This window comes from Dermacentor variabilis, chromosome 9 (assembly GCF_050947875.1).
Source record: "Dermacentor variabilis isolate Ectoservices chromosome 9, ASM5094787v1, whole genome shotgun sequence".
In the NCBI taxonomy this organism is placed as follows: Eukaryota; Metazoa; Arthropoda; class Arachnida; order Ixodida; family Ixodidae; genus Dermacentor; species Dermacentor variabilis.
Window position 1 is genome coordinate 27,066,106 of NC_134576.1, and position 15,791 is coordinate 27,081,896.

The 15,791-nt window shown below is 45.3% G+C and overlaps 1 protein-coding gene across 1 annotated transcript in view; it reads right to left on the reverse strand.

Moving 5' to 3' along the window:
• Positions 1 to 817: 817 nt before the first annotated feature.
• Positions 818 to 15,791, reverse strand: part of LOC142558280 (chorion peroxidase-like) — a 100,007-nt gene continuing 85,033 nt past the window's right edge. Inside the window, exons 5-7 of the mRNA XM_075670433.1 lie at positions 13,966 to 14,184; positions 3,436 to 3,605; positions 818 to 933 (exon numbers count right to left, since the gene is read on the reverse strand). Coding sequence (XP_075526548.1) covers positions 818 to 933; positions 3,436 to 3,605; positions 13,966 to 14,184 — 505 coding nt within the window. The remainder of the gene's footprint in view (positions 934 to 3,435; positions 3,606 to 13,965; positions 14,185 to 15,791) is intronic.

Sequence of the window (15,791 nt, forward strand, 5' to 3'; positions counted from 1 at the left end):
GGGGCAGAGAGTTGGATATTCACAAGGAAGCTTGAGAACAGGTTAAGGACCGCGCAAAGAGCGATGGAACGAAGAATGATAGGGATGAGGTTAAGAGACAGAAAGAGAGCGGTTTGGGTCAGAGAGCAAACGGGTGTAGCCGATATTCTAATGAACATTAAGAGAAAAAAAGAACAGAGCATGGCAGGTCATGTAATGCGCAGGTTTGGTAAGCGTTGGATCATTATGGTTAGAGAATGGGTACCAAGAGAAGGGAAACGCAGTCGAGGACGGCAGAAGACTAGGTGGAGAGACTAAATTAGAAAATTTCCGGGCGCTACTTGGAATCGGTTGGCTCTGAACAGGGGTAATTGGAGATCACAGAGACCTTCGTCTTGCAGTGGACAGAAAGTATGTTGATGCTGGTGGATGCGTCTTGGAAACTTACCGGCTAGAATTTGTAAATTCTAAAATTTGCAGGAAGTTATTAATTAGGAAGGTAAATACTAAATTTTCGTTAAATATTTGCATATGTGTTTTGATTTCTCCTGCTACAAATGTCCGCCTCGTTGAATAATCCAGCTCAAAGTCATGAATTATGCTCTCTGCCACAGGCGATATAAAAAAAAATTCTGGAAGACCTCAAATCGACCACCCAGTATACGATAAAAAAGAATACCCTAGAACATGAAAAGGCAGCCCCTCTGCACAATGTTGGGTGGGAAGCGACACTTACATCATGTAAATTTTTGAAGCTACGGTAAGAGCATTGGGGATTGCACAGCTCTACGAACGACAGAGAAAAACTTAGCTAACAGCATCGCAGCTTGAGTTTTGCTTACTCATTTGTGGGGCGCAAGAAGGCATTTCGATTAGTTGCGACGGTGTCCATTCCTGATACATTTTCGCAGAGAATCTTCGTCAGTGTGGTTTTCCGAATGGTAGCCAATTGATCTGAAGAAAGAATAAAAATACGATAAACACAAAGTAGCTTGAACCTTACGTGGATGTAAATATTGCAAATCAGTGCGAATGTCTGCTGGTAATAAAATGTCTTTTTTCCAGTTGGATGATTTCTGTGAAGCAACCGATCAGTTCCGGAGTTGTGGTCTAAATATTGAGAACAGAGAAATTGATTTGTGCGCCATAAACGGCATGCGTTTGACGAAAATTCTTGCCGCTCACATGCAAAACGCTGTTTCTATCTAGTGACTGCAGCAATCCAATTTTTTTTGTTGATGCCGTCAATATTAAAAAGAATTGTTAAAGATTGCTGAGTCCAAGAAAGTCTGAAGTACCAAGTTTTCAAGATTATAGCTTAGTAATAAATTACGATGTCTACATTCTGCAAGTTTCTCGCATTGAGGTACATTGAGCGGACGAAACTGATGTATTGTAGTGGCTTTTATACACATTAATAATTTCTGAGTAGCACTTTCACAACACTTATGTACAGTCGCATGAACTCTACGAAAGTTGCAGTCAGATATCAAATTTTTCCCCTTTATATGCTCTAGCAGATTCGATTTACAGGACTGCAGTATCTGTTTTCGATGCACAGTTAAAGATTTGTGATATTTGTGTTTAAATTTTTTTACTTTGCAATTTTAAAAAGGTTGTGAAGTCCTAGATGAAAATTATGCTTCTACATATACGAGTATTTATTTTTCTCAAATAGGAAAAAAAAGAAATATTCAAACTGACCGACGTCTCAGGTGAAAGAGCTGAGAGGGTATTTTTTTCCCTTACATTTCTGTTGGGGCTGTATGGGGCACAGGGGTGCAGTGAATCCTGCGAGCTACCATGCAAACATAAAAATAAAAATAAAAATAACTACATGGAGTTAGTGTTGCGATGTTCTTGTTGGGCAATGACACCGAGGATGCTTTGGACATTGTTTTCTACGAATAGGCAGATTCTAGGCGGGTCCTGTATTGCCGCTATGAACCATGCTCGAGCCTCATCCTCGTCATTGTCCCGTACCCATCGGTTGTGCTGGCCACACCGCTTTCGCGAACGAAAAATTACATACAAACACGACGCAATCTAGTAAAGAACAATTTTCATGAGGTGCATATATTGTCCACCTCGTCCGCTATTCTATTGCTTGTCCTGGCCTTCGAAATACTTGTACAGATGCAGCCGCTGTTACACTCAGTCTGCCACCCAATACCGGGCCGTAATTACTCGGCGCTGTTGTTGCGATGTATCGCCGTGGTTATCGCGCCCGACTTTCAAGTGTACATTGTTGCCGGGGCATGGATTTTAATTCCAGTGGTGAGGTTTTCTCTCTATGGTGACGGTGAAGCCGGGTTCACGAGCTGGCCCGACGACGACCAGAACACGTCAATGATGTCAGGGGTCGCCTTCAGTGTAACGGAATGGAGATACGAACGAGGCAAATCCAGTTTCCAGCACACATCCAAATAAAGCTCATGACATATGCATACAATGGTTTGCAATACGGTTTGTACCATGGCGCTAGGTGTGAGACGACCTCAGAGAGAAACACATTAGCGTGTAGGTATTGGCAGAATTGACATCAGACGCGTGATAGTGTTTCCATGTTAAAGGCATCTGGTAAGAGAAATTTCTTACGGCATACAAAACCTCATAAGCAGCACATTTCTCACTTCAAGCGCGTAATTTACAACTTCGCAACAAAATCTATTAGAGGGAACGGACATAAGGGAGGTTCCGTGCACCCTTAAAAAGGTTCGTCCTTTTTCGGACTGCCTTGTTCTCCAACAAATAATCATCATGTATCTTGCCCTGGTTTTATTCTTTAACGTTGTGCACCAGGTCTTCGAAGACACGAGCAGAATGTGTGGTTTGAGTTTGACACAGCAAGAATGGAAACTTAGGCAAGGCAGATGACGTTTGTTGTTGTAAGGCAAAATAAACCATAAGGGTGCAAAACTTTTTAACAGTGCAGTCTTCTAGAAATTTCAAACGGTCTTCATGCAAGCTTCTGCTGACGTTTGAGGCGTCAGCAATGACTGCAGTGTCACTTAAAGGTCGAGTAGACAAACTCTTGTTGGCAGCAAGTGTGTTTATTATGTGTGCGCACTAAACTTCCCCCGTTTCATTTATGTTTTCGTCCATGTCTGCGTACATTAAACGAAAATAAACACAACAATTAGCATTTCGCAGATTAAAAGCTTTTCGTTCGTCCATCATATTGTTTCATACCACGCGACTGCATGCATGAGGTTAAATACCCTATATTACTGGACAAATGAACGGTGCCTTGCCCGTATGATCGAATTAGATAGACTAAAGGAACTGTTGCTACTGTTGCGTAAAAGCCAATACTTATTTCAAGTAGTGCACGACATCTTAGAATACCAACCTTAGAATGTCATTCCTCGAGTACTCATTTATCACCGCTCTCTATATTTTTAGAATGTCATTTCAACTACTGATTGCTTTTCCAAGATACTTCAAAGTTATTACCTTCATTAAAGGAACCTGATTGGTTGGCATGCTCGTAGTAAAACCTGTCTGCGTATTTCAGTAGGTGAAACTGCCTGGCCACACCGCAGCCGAAGGTGGCACCAAGCTCTGCTCCGTCGAGGCGTGTCTCCGATAGAGCTCCCGAAACAAGATCGATGTCTCGAACATCTCTGCACGGCACATGAAAGTCAAGCAGACGCTTCATGCATGGCGGCAAAAATACGCTCTGTTCTGCAAATTGAAATGCAGAAGATGTGTTACAGCGCAAGTATGTCTTTTGTTAATGTTACATAGCGATGCCACTGAAGCCGAGCTTCTGTGCTGAAGTCAGGAGAGAGTGAACTTCCCTGTTCTTAAGATACTAATGTGCGACTGCTGGGAGAAAAAAAAATTATTCCTGCAGATACGCTTGCCGCGGCCCCTTCCTTACCTTAAGGTGGCTTGCACAATGAACAAGAAAAATATATAGAGAATGAGGATGCGCGGTTCGTGGCGTGTACACGTGCACGACAAGGCTGGCAGTTAGGTTTCGGAGTCTGACGTCTTGTCCTCTTGGTTTGCTCCTACATTGGTGACCGGGAGTAGTGGAGAAGGAAAGCTACTGGCACACTTTCACGGATAGCTGCCATCACTTCTCCTACGCAAGCCGTAAACCTGGAGCGGATCACGACAACACAGCTCGAAGATGCGAATTGCAAGTGCTACGTAATATCTTCCGTCCTCTCTGACTGCAGCTGTTACGTCATCCGTGTGAAACAAGATAACTTTGGTGCGACATCCCAGTGAACTTACCTCAGCATTTCCTACCCGAGTGAAGTGCCGACGCGCTCTGTTTACTTATATTCACATTGTTTATCTCGCCGGTACGCGAGCAACGCTGCGACGCGAGGCGGAACGCTGCGTCCTGGCCTCACATGAACACCGACATGCTTAAGCGACCTCATACTTGCACGCCCTGCCAATTCGACAATGTTACGCGTCACACCAAGTACCCGGGTCAGCCTTTCCTACCACCCGCCCGACGCTCCGACTTGGTGAGCATCGACGTTGTAGGACTACTTGCTTCTTCATGCGGTTGCAACTGCGTGTGTAATGTTCGTGAAACCGCGTTGTCCTGAGGCCGCGCCCTAACCCGACATCAATACTCAATCTGTTTCTCAATCCTTCGTCTCCACATGGGTCACACGCTTCGGCGGGGTCCCACGAGTGTCACGATAAATCGCGGGCGGTACTCTGAATCCGCCATAGTTACGTCCCTAGCTCATCTAGTCGGTACGACTCACTGCCTATCCACGGCCCACCGTACCTGTGCCAATAGCATGGTCGAGTGGTTACATCGACAGCTGAAGACTGCCCTTACGGCAGACATCAACGGCGAACACTAGGTTGACAATTTTCCCATTGTACTGCTTGGTCCGCTAGCTGTCTGTCGCGAAGAATGTGGTTGGTTAGCAGCTGACCTCGTTTTCGGCGCTGCTTGCCGCTTCCGTGTGACTTCTTTACCCCCAGGCACGCACAACGCCAGCCACAGTGTACCCACGTACAGTCCTTCATATTGCATTGCTGCTGTGTTTGTTTCGGCGTCCCGTATAGGCGAGGGGCCCTGTTGCGCCCTCTCTGGACAGCTTAACGAGGCCTGCACAACTAGCATGCATAAAAGGAAGAGAATAAAGATACGCGTGGCACACCCACCGCGGTCGCTCAGCGGCCATGGTGTAGTGCTGCTAAGCACGAGATCGTGGGATCAAATCGAGGCTGCGGCGGCCGCATTTTCAGTGGGCGAAATGCAATAACGTCTGTGTCCTATAAATTAGATGCGCCTTAAAGATCCGCTTGTGGTCAAAATTAATCCGGTGTCCCCCATTGCAGTGTGATTTTGGCACTTGAAACCCCAGAATTCGTTCAGTCAAAGATGCGCAGCTCGTGGAGTGGGCACGAGCTGGATACGCCTTGCAATTCGGTTTCCAAGGTCTCTTCCTGGTGTGGCGTTCTCTAACACTCTTATGGACCAAATTGTATGCTTAATGTGATGTAGTAGATAAGTCACGTTGAAGTTAGACAGCAGGTTGAAATCTCAGCAGGAGTTGCTGAGAACCAGACCTTTTGGAAGTTCCACCAAACCAAACGCCCCTTCGGCGGAGACAACCTTTCTCTTAACCGCACGACGCTGTGTTGGCCGTGTTTCAGGTGATACTATATGAACTTCAGTGATACTCCAGTGTTCCCGGTACTGAATGGTGAAATGGCTCAGGTGACGGTTTAATTAGTATAATGTAGAAATAGACTTGAAGAATAACGCTTCCAGACGCATACTTCCAGAAGTCTGCACTTTGATGTAGTAAATAACGTTAACACGAAACCAGAAATCGGCGAAGTTCTTTAAATTCTGCTCTATGCCACCGGTAGACGCTAGGGCAGTCTGCTGAAAGAAGCAATGGGAGTCTCAGAAACACGTGGAATCTACTTTTGCCAATACTAGTTTGGTATAATTGCTTATTTCATGCATGCTAAGATCGCCCTATGAACATTCCATCTGTGCATAAGAGAAACAATTCCAAAGGTCACAGCGATCAGCAGAACCAGGTAAGATAGTTTGTTATGAGTGCTTTTAGCATATCAAAGGAAATACATTCGGTTAGGTTTCATAAGGGACGCAGCCGCAGTGGGGTATGTGAAACATCTTCTGCATGATGCAGAGGCTGTATGGGCACTAGGGTAGAGAAATAATGTAACCATATATATATTGCTTCGATTCACACATTTGAAAGTTTATATAACTACCTTAACTTACAGTTATAGCGAGGGTTTTAGGGTGTAATTTTGCATTTGTGCTCGCTCTCTTTTAATAGTTGGTCCAAATTTTTTCCATAGGGTGTCCGGGCACTAACTTAAAGAAATGATCGCACTGATGGTGGTAACCGACACTGCGCCACTCGAGACCGCCGCCGTCTCAGGGATCCCGCGTTTTTGTCAGTCTTTTGCGTTCACGCTTCCTATCGAGACGAACATGTAGTACAGAGAGAAAAGGGATTGGATAAGCCACGGCCCTGTTGCCTGAATTCCTTCACGCGATTTATGGATGCTGCGTGTCGAAAAACCCGTGAAAGCTGAGCAAGCGAGAAATTTCTGCACGAAATGGCACACTTGTAGGCCTGCCTTATAACTCCAGATGAGCGCCAGTTTGGCGAAGTATGCGTACTATGAGATAGGGAGCTCCCTCACACGTGACCATCTCTGCTCTGATGAACAAACGTACTGCCGAGCTATGCATGTCTCACAGCCACGCGCGAGGCTTAATTTAGATATTATTTAATCATGCACGGCGAGACAATGACGCCGTCGTCGCACGCGACACATGCATGACTGAAGAATGGTCACTCCTGTGCACAACGACCCCTGAGTTAAGGCAAGTGGCAAACGTACACAATAAAACGGTCACATGCTTAGCTCATGAAACATATAATAGGGATCCTGCCGGCCAAACTTGCAACTGCCTATTTGTAGTGGGCCCACAGTGGTGAAATGTGGTGACCACGAAGTGCCTAGCTGCGTCTTGCTGCCCGAGTCTCTTCACTCCATTTCTGGACGCTGCGTGTGGAACACGCTGGCACCATCAGTGAGGAAGCGTGAAATTTCTGCTGCACACTTTCATACATCTTCATAAGCAGGCTTGAGTTTGATTGTTTATACCAACTGTGGCTCAGTCAGATCATTCAAACGCGAACACTCTCGTTCTGTTCCTCAGGAATAGTGGTGACCTTTGCCTCCCTGAGCGCACATGACAGGCTAAATTCAGCTGCAACTGCATTATGACTGGCGCAAGAATGGCTCCATCTGTGCACGACACATATGCATCAACATGTAATGGCTTCTTTCCTTTACGCAACGATACCAAGAAAGTTGCGTAGACTGTACGGTTGCAAAGTTATAAACGATATTATGTTTTCTTTAGATGCGGTTTCAGCAATCCACCCCATCGGACCATTTTCAAAGTCGTTTCACGTCAAAAGAAGGGTGAAAGAAGGAAAAAGTGTCCGCCTTCATTCCACGCTGCGAAAGTTCACGTACAGTGAGCTGGTTCGGAAGTTATTCCCAACCCAACCACCCCAACCGACGTTATTAGCCCCGAGAACTAACTACAGGGACGCTGCGAGCGCCGCTCGAGTGACGTTAGGGCACGGAATCGCGCCTGTCGTCTGCTACAGTTCGGGTACATGACTATAATTCGGGCGGTGTCCGGGTGCTTTCTGAGGTGTTTTAGTTTGTTCGCCGTCGTTCTCTCTGCTTGTATACTTATGGCAGCCGCCTCCAATATATTTTACGATGTCTTCATTCGCGAAAATTTATTTAAAGAACTCATTTCTTAGACGACAATGTAGCTCTCAAGCCAACGCTACAGTGCCAGCCGAAGGAGCGCACACCAGCCAATTGAGGGTTTTTCATGCACGGATCCACAACCGCAAAAACGTAGTACATCATCATCATCATCATCGTCAGCCTGGCTACGCCCACTGCAGGGCAAAGGCCTCTCCCATACTTCTCCAACTAACCCGGTCATGTACTAATTCTGGCCAAGTCGTCCCTGCAAACTTCTCAATCTCATCCGCCCACCTAACCTTCTGCCGCCCCCTGCTACGCTTCCCGTCCCTTGGAATCCAATCCGTAACCCTTAATTACCATCGGTTATCTTCCCTCCTCATTACATGTCCTGCTCATGCCCATTTGTTTTCTTGATTTCAACTAAGATGTCATTAACTCGAGTTTGTTCCCTCACCCAGTCAGCTTTTTTCTTATCCCTTAACGTTACACCTTTCATTCTTCTTTCCATACCTCGTTGCGTCATCCTCAACTTAAGTAGAACCCTTTTCGTAAGCCTCCAAGTTTCTGCCCCGTACGTGAGTACTGCTAAGACACAGTTGTTATACACTTTTCTCATTAGGGATAATGGCAACCTGTTGTTCATGATCTGAGAATGCCTGCCAAACGCACCCCAGCCCATTCTTGTTCTTCTTATTATTTCAATCTCATGATTCACATCCGCGGTCACTACCTGCTCTAAGTAGATGTATTTCCTTACCACTTCCAGTGCCTCGCTACCTATCGTAAACTGCTTTTCTCTTCCGAAACTGTTAAACATTACGTTAGTTTTCTGCAGATTAATTTTTAGGCACACTCTTCTGCTTTGCCTTTCCAAGTCAGTGAGCATACATTGAATTTGTCCCCTTACGTTCCTAAGCTAGGCAATATCATCAGCGAATCGCAAGTTACTAAGGTATTCTCCATTAACTCTTACCCAAATTCTTCCCAATCCAGGTCTCTGAATACCTCCTGTAAACACGCTGTGAATAGTATTGGAGAGATCGTATCTCCCTGCCTGACGCCTTTCTTGATTGCGGTTTTGTTGCTCTCTTTATGGAGGACTACGCTGGCTGTGGAGCCACTATAGATATCCTTCAGCAGTTTTACATACGGCTCGTCTTACACCCTGATTCCGGAATGCCCCCATGACTGCTGAGGTTTCGACAGAATCACACGCTTTCTCGTAATCAGTGAAAGCTATATATAAGGGTTGGTTATATTTCGCACATTTCTCTATCACCTGATTGATAGTGTGAATAAGGTCTATTGTTGAGTAGCCTTTACGGAATCCTGCCTGGTCCTTTGCTTGGCAGAAGTCTAAGGTGTTTCTGATTCTATTTGCGAATCGTAAGCGATCTTTGCGAATTCTATTTGCGAATTGCCAATCATTTGCGATCACGTAGTACATAAGAATCCAGTTATGATAACATACCTGCTGCGGTGCAACAAGTATGTCACAAACGACTTCTGCATTACAACTTCTACAACAGTGACTTTGATTTACACGACTTCACAACAGTTACACAACTTCTACAACAGTTACTTTGATTTTAATCTGCTCAAACAGGTTTGCTCACGACGAATGGTTCATGGTATAATATCGAATTTTCGCATTTCTTCAGAGAAAGGCTCGGCAGTAACACAAGGACATAACTAACACTACTGTTTACATTCTACAAGCACTACTTGCTTCCGTATCTGCTTCTGAAAATTAGGCGGTTCTTCACGTGTTTATTTTAAGTGGCAGTAATTTGAAGAAAGCTAATGAAGGCTTACAGCTATTTGCAGAACAAGCAGGAAAAGGAATGTACCAATACAGATTCCATTTTCCGTGCTACACGTTCAACTCGAGCACTTGAGAAATTTACTGGTGCCTGTTGCTTGAGGAATATACATGACGAATCTGTTTGGCGAACTGGCACAGGCTGCTCGGCCCAAATTTTTTTGTGAAATACTCCTTTTGGACCGTATGGTTGCAGTCAGAAGGAAGTGGAAGGGTCAATCATGCGTAGTATGGGACATATTGAAAAGATCATAATTCCCCGGTGGAGGGTGAAAAATCAAGTGAAATATGTAAGGCTTGTAGTGTTTTCTTTATGAAGGTTTGGGAGGTTCTCTTTTATGTACCGACGAAGCGAATAGTTCTCCAGTTGTATAATTAAACCACGTGGAACGGAGACACGCTGAGGCAGAAGGTGCTTGAATTTTCCATTTCTATGCAATCTAAGCTGCGCTGTAGTACCTCGAGAATACTTTAGGCATTGCATCTGGCATTGTAAAGATGCTTTATGGTTTCAATTCGAATTTGCAGTGAACTGATGTGTTTCACGAACAATGGGTGCATGCCATACCGACAGTCGGGTGCTACCGTTGCGTGTGGGGTATGCCACAATGTCGATAAAGACTACTGAGGGCCACTTGGAAACATTTCATCGCTTGCAATTGATTGGCTCTTGATCTTAGCCACGAAACTTTTCTTTCAAGTGATTGCTACTGTGGTATTTGTGAATTACTTATGTAAATAATCTAAATGAAGCGCCGTCATGTTAGCAGCCATTCGCATTTCCTTTTTTGGAGGCCTGTTGCAGAAAAGGTGTGTGGAAGTAGCAACAAACTTTTGCATATGAAATAGTTAAGTATGACCATTTTGTAATGCGTAAACAAAAGAGATAGGCGCGAATTAATGCGCGCCTAACTCTTTCTTTACGCATTAATAAATGGCCGTACTTGATTAGAACGACTCACCAGAGTAATAAGAATCATGATGACAGCTTCGCTGGGCAGTGTCTTTCTAACACGGATAACATGTTGACGCCAATTACCAAGATTTTTCTTCCATGTCAAATGGAATGTCTCTCATAGCTAAATACTAAGGGAGTGTTAAGTGTTTAGAGAAGCATCATACGCAACTTCGCTTGTTGAATTTGCACATATTCTTGTTCGCAAAATTTATGGACAGTCAGCGCACATTTGCAGTGTAAAACCACTAGACCCCTTCAACGCTACATAACTTGCGATATCCAAGCCGTAAATTTTCTCGTCTCACGCGCTTTTCGAGAAGGAACTGTGGTTCAGGCATGACAGCAGAAAGAGACCGACAAACCCTTCAATAAGTACGGCACGAGCCACCCATTCCCCAGGCATACACGAAGGGAACGAGCGCGCGCGCCAGCCGAGCGAGCCGCAGCGAGCGGCGTCCTGTCCATGACGTCACTCGAGAGAGGGCGCCACTCCAAATTCTCGCCGCTAATACAGGCAAGCACTGCCACCACAAGTGACGTACGTCAAGGGCGCACGCACACGTTCGGAAGCGCAGCATACATCCTCATCCTTAAAGGTTGTCCGTCAAGCGCAGGTGCCTTATTGAACTAAGTTAAGCTTTAAAACTAAATTGCGTAGGAAAATACGTAAATTACAATTTAGTCACAAGCTGCAGACATGATAGCTTCGGTATATAGTACGAATATAATTCTATTGCGCGGAAACTGAAAGACAAAGCCCTTTCCCTAGTTGTCGCTTGAAGTCCCTCCGCATTTTTGAAGGCATTCCGCCTGTGCAAGTGAATTACTAAACTATTAAAAATTTTCAAAGTAAAATAACAAAAAAAGTTTGTAAAGTATGACATACACACACGCTAGAGACATGATATCATGGCATTGTAATTCGAATATACCAGAAGGCATAATTCTGTTACGCGGAAACTAAAACACAAACTTCTTTTCCAGCTGCCGTGTTCTTTATTGTGAGCACGTCAGGAGAAATGCTGGCCAAGTAGAGGCTAACAACTTGGCTGTAAAACACTTAGCACATACTGCCCAAGCGCTAACGCAAGCAGGAATTTTTTCCAATCCGGTTTACTTCCAGCCACATTTGGTAAGAATAGACGATTCCGGGACACCACAGCGGTGCGCGACTTGCCCACTCCAGTCACAAGCAAGTCTTAAACTGGTCTATTACGTTGTCAACTCCGGAAATTTTTGTAAACGAATTTCGCATACATAGAGTCATGAAATCGCGGCTGCAATAAAAATTATGCGGCAGCATTGTGTCCTGTAAGAAACTTATATACTGTCAAATTCTTAGGGATCTATAAAGAACTAGACGTTGGTCTCACCAGAGTTATTCACTCTTAATTGTAGCAACTGCACCGTTGTACTGAAACTTACAGTTCATTTGCTGATTGACTTTTGAGACACACTGGTAGCTTCTCGATCGGTAAGTGAGTGAGTGAGTGAGTGAGTGAGTGAGTGAGTTAGTGAGTGAGTGAGTGAGTGATTGAGTGAGTGAGTGAGTGAGTGAAACAACCTTATTTGGTCCACTGTAGACGTAGCAAACTCAACGTCACTTGGTTAGGCCCACTCGGGGACCATCAGGTGAAACCTGATGGTCCTGTCGCGAGCCCTCTGGACTTCCAGGATTTGAGAGGTCTGATCCTGGGCCCTAATTAGCCTCACCATTTCCTTTTGGGTGAAAGGGGGACCGGCAGACGCGCAGCCCCACAGGATATGTTCGAAGTCCGCATAATCACCGCACAATGGGCAGTCCGGCCTTGGGAACCGTTCGGGATACATTGTGTGGAGCGCCGCGGGGCTCGTGTAAATGCTTTTTTGCAGAAGTATGAGAGTGACTGCTTGGGCCGTGCACAGCGAGGAGTCCGGGAAAGGCAGGAGTCTTCTTGACAGATTCTTCTTGACGCGTTACCCAGCGCACGGTCAGTCAAACCTCGTGCAGCCGAGTGTGCCTCCTCGTTGCGGTTGATCGAGGCACCCTCGATGGTTCCAAGGTGCGCAAGGAACCAGGCCAAAGAGTGATGTTGCATGTCTTTAGCACTTTGGATTATACGTAGGGCCTGGGGAGCCACCATTCCCATCTGAAAGGCCCTAACAGCGGCCTGACGAAAGTATGGAGTCGTATGGTATGGTGTCGAGTTCAGTGGAGACTAGTCTTGATAGGAACAATACTAGAAAGACAACCTGCAGCGCACAGTGCATGGCAAGTACCGAAACCCGAAGCGGTACTGAAGCGCTTTCACCGATGTAGGAGGACTTCGGAACTTGCGCGCTCCACATTTTAACCTTGCAAACCACGAACTACAATTATCTGAATAAACATATAGCGAGAGCCCAGCAATATCCAGGAAGCTGCTTACAAGATCCTGTACAATGCATTACCTACGTAGACGAGTCAGTGATCCTCAAACGGTATGCTAAACGACACCCAATAGATTCCGCGATGAAAGGAATGCCTGTTTGTCGTATACGAGCATCTTTAAAAAAAGTTGACATGGAAACAACTGCGACGAAACAGGATATTTTTTAATGGAAAATGCAATGCACGTGACTTGTATTGGAACTCTCTTATATGCAGTAGTATGTAGCAGTGTTGGGACTTCGGAAAATGTTCTTTCTCAATTTATGGTGGTCTGTTTTTCGTCACTCTTTAATTCACGCGATTTGCGGTGAACATTCTGTTCCCACTTACTCCCCCCGAACCCCTCTTCTGGGTGGTTGTTTTATTTTTTTACTTGACATCTCTAATCGCGTTCTTCGCTTCCTCTTTCCCTCCAGTCACCACATCATTCCTTCAGATTTTTCTCTCTGTGCCATACTAAAGAGTAGGGAGACATTCAGACACCTCAAGTCTGCTCACCAGCCTGCTCCTTCCTTTCTGAAACGTCAGTATATTTAAGAAAAAAGAAGACAGACACGAAAAATGCATTCACGGAAATATGGCCAACACTAAACGTACCCGAGGTGTCATGTATACCAAGATTCACCATTGAATTGCACCAAAATAGTGACCAAGAGGCTCGTATAGTTAAGGCTGTTTTTATAGTTTTTTTTTACCTGTGGTAATGAACGTCTCCAAGTGATCAAGCATAAAGACTACTACAAGCCACTTCCATCAAAATGGTTCGCGGAGACAATATACTCGATATTTCGAAAGATCCTGCAGTCAGCAGCCGCATCCACAGGGTAGGGGATGCGTGAAACTTTTGCATAGCCACCAACGTTTTCGTGCCTTGATTCTGTAGAAGGGAAACATTTATTTTTCGAGCTTCCTAAAGGTGTAACTGACGCTGTAAAATTTCTGGCCCACAACGTCGCCGAACCGCGTACTGCGTAAACCACATAACGATGTTTCTCACAGTGGCCTCACTCGTGCACTCACTCGTAGACTTGCTCGTAAAGCTGGGCCGTCTCCGCGGGCATCACCTGGCTGAGGTCATCGAAATTGGTGATGGTGATGTTCTGGCACTCCTGAATCCAGTCAACGTAAGGTCGAACGCCGTGGTCTCGGGCCCTCTGAATGTCGATGGCAAACAGGTCACCGCCGTATGGAAGCCAGGGCTTCCGGAAGAGATAACGCGTGACGCCGTGATCACCAAACCTACAATGTGTTAAAACAATAAAAGTAATAAAAGCAATATTGAATCAAGTAAAATCAGGAAGTGAATGACAGGCGTTCATGAACACGTCTCAATACAGAAAGCTGTTAAAGTGGCAGCTGTAGGGCATTGTAAGTGCGATTATCTTTAGGGCTTATAGTTAGGCTTCTGAGGGCCACTAAAGTGTCAAGAGGAAAATTTAGTGTTAAAGACCACCACTGCATAATAATTGTGTGTTTTAGTTCTTCTCATCGTAAATATTAGTGCCCTAATTTTCACACCTTACTTCATAGGTTAGACTATTGTGGCACGACAGCCCCAAGCCCTAACATTAATATTGTTAGAAGTACGGAATACCAGTGGGTAGGACTTATTCCAGTGTGGATAACACCATTTGATTGTCCTGCCCCATTTTATTCCTATGCTTCAGCCGTAAGAAGAAAGCTTTATTATATTAAAAACAGAAATAAGTTGCACCAGAATGGATCTCCGGATGATTGTCAATGGCAATGCGATTCGAATTCAAACAATGTGGTGGTCCACCGTATTGCTGAACCGAAATTCAAAATCTCTCAGTAATTTTTAGACTTCCAGAACTTTGGATTTATACAACTACACAGTCCCCCGCATTGGCCTACTTTGCTGTGGTACCCGCTTGATAATGCCGCCCGTGAATATTAGGCATGTGGACAACGCGAGGGCATTACGACAATGAGGTGACGATTGTGAAATAATGACGACCGTTTATTGACGACAGCATGAGGATGGTATGAGGATAATTACATAACATCTAGTGCATGACTACGATACCGTAACCACGACGATATGACGGCAACGGGATGACGCGGCTGGGATGACGACGATTGCACGACCATGAAGTCATTGCGATGACGGTGTGATAACGGCTTCATGGTAGCAACTGTTAGGCGACCATGTAAGGACGACGACGGCATGAAAACAAGGGCATATTTACGGTTTATTGATGACATCATGATTACGATAATATAAGGAATGGTGCTTATGGCCCGACGAAGGCGGTATGACAACGGTGGCATGGGGGCAAATAAATGAATTCAGCGAAGTGAAGACGATAGTAAAATGACAGCGTTACGACGACATCATGTCAGCAATGCTATGAAGACCATTTTGGTGACGACGATGTCCTAACGGCTATGGTATGGCGAGACTCTATGGAGAAGTTGGAATGACAACGATCGGACGACCACGATGGCATGGCGACGACGGTACGGCGACAAATACATGGAGACTGTATGATGATCGTGGCGTTCCAATTTTGTGAGGACAACGGCATGATTAGTATGCGACTGTATGACGACGTCTATATAAAACCGATCGCGTGACGCTGTTGGAATGACAAGAGTAAGATGAAGAAGCTGGAGAGATGACCATGGAAGGACCATGACGACTGTATGACAAGGATGGCGTGATGACAGTAGCGTGATGGGGGCATGTTAGGAAGGCAGGATGGATGACGATGCCACAATCCCGACAGCATCACGACTATTGTAGCGTACCAAGTGGCAACTAGCCATTACGTAACTTGGGCGCTGGGTCGGTGCAGAAGGCATGACGACGACGGCAAGACGAG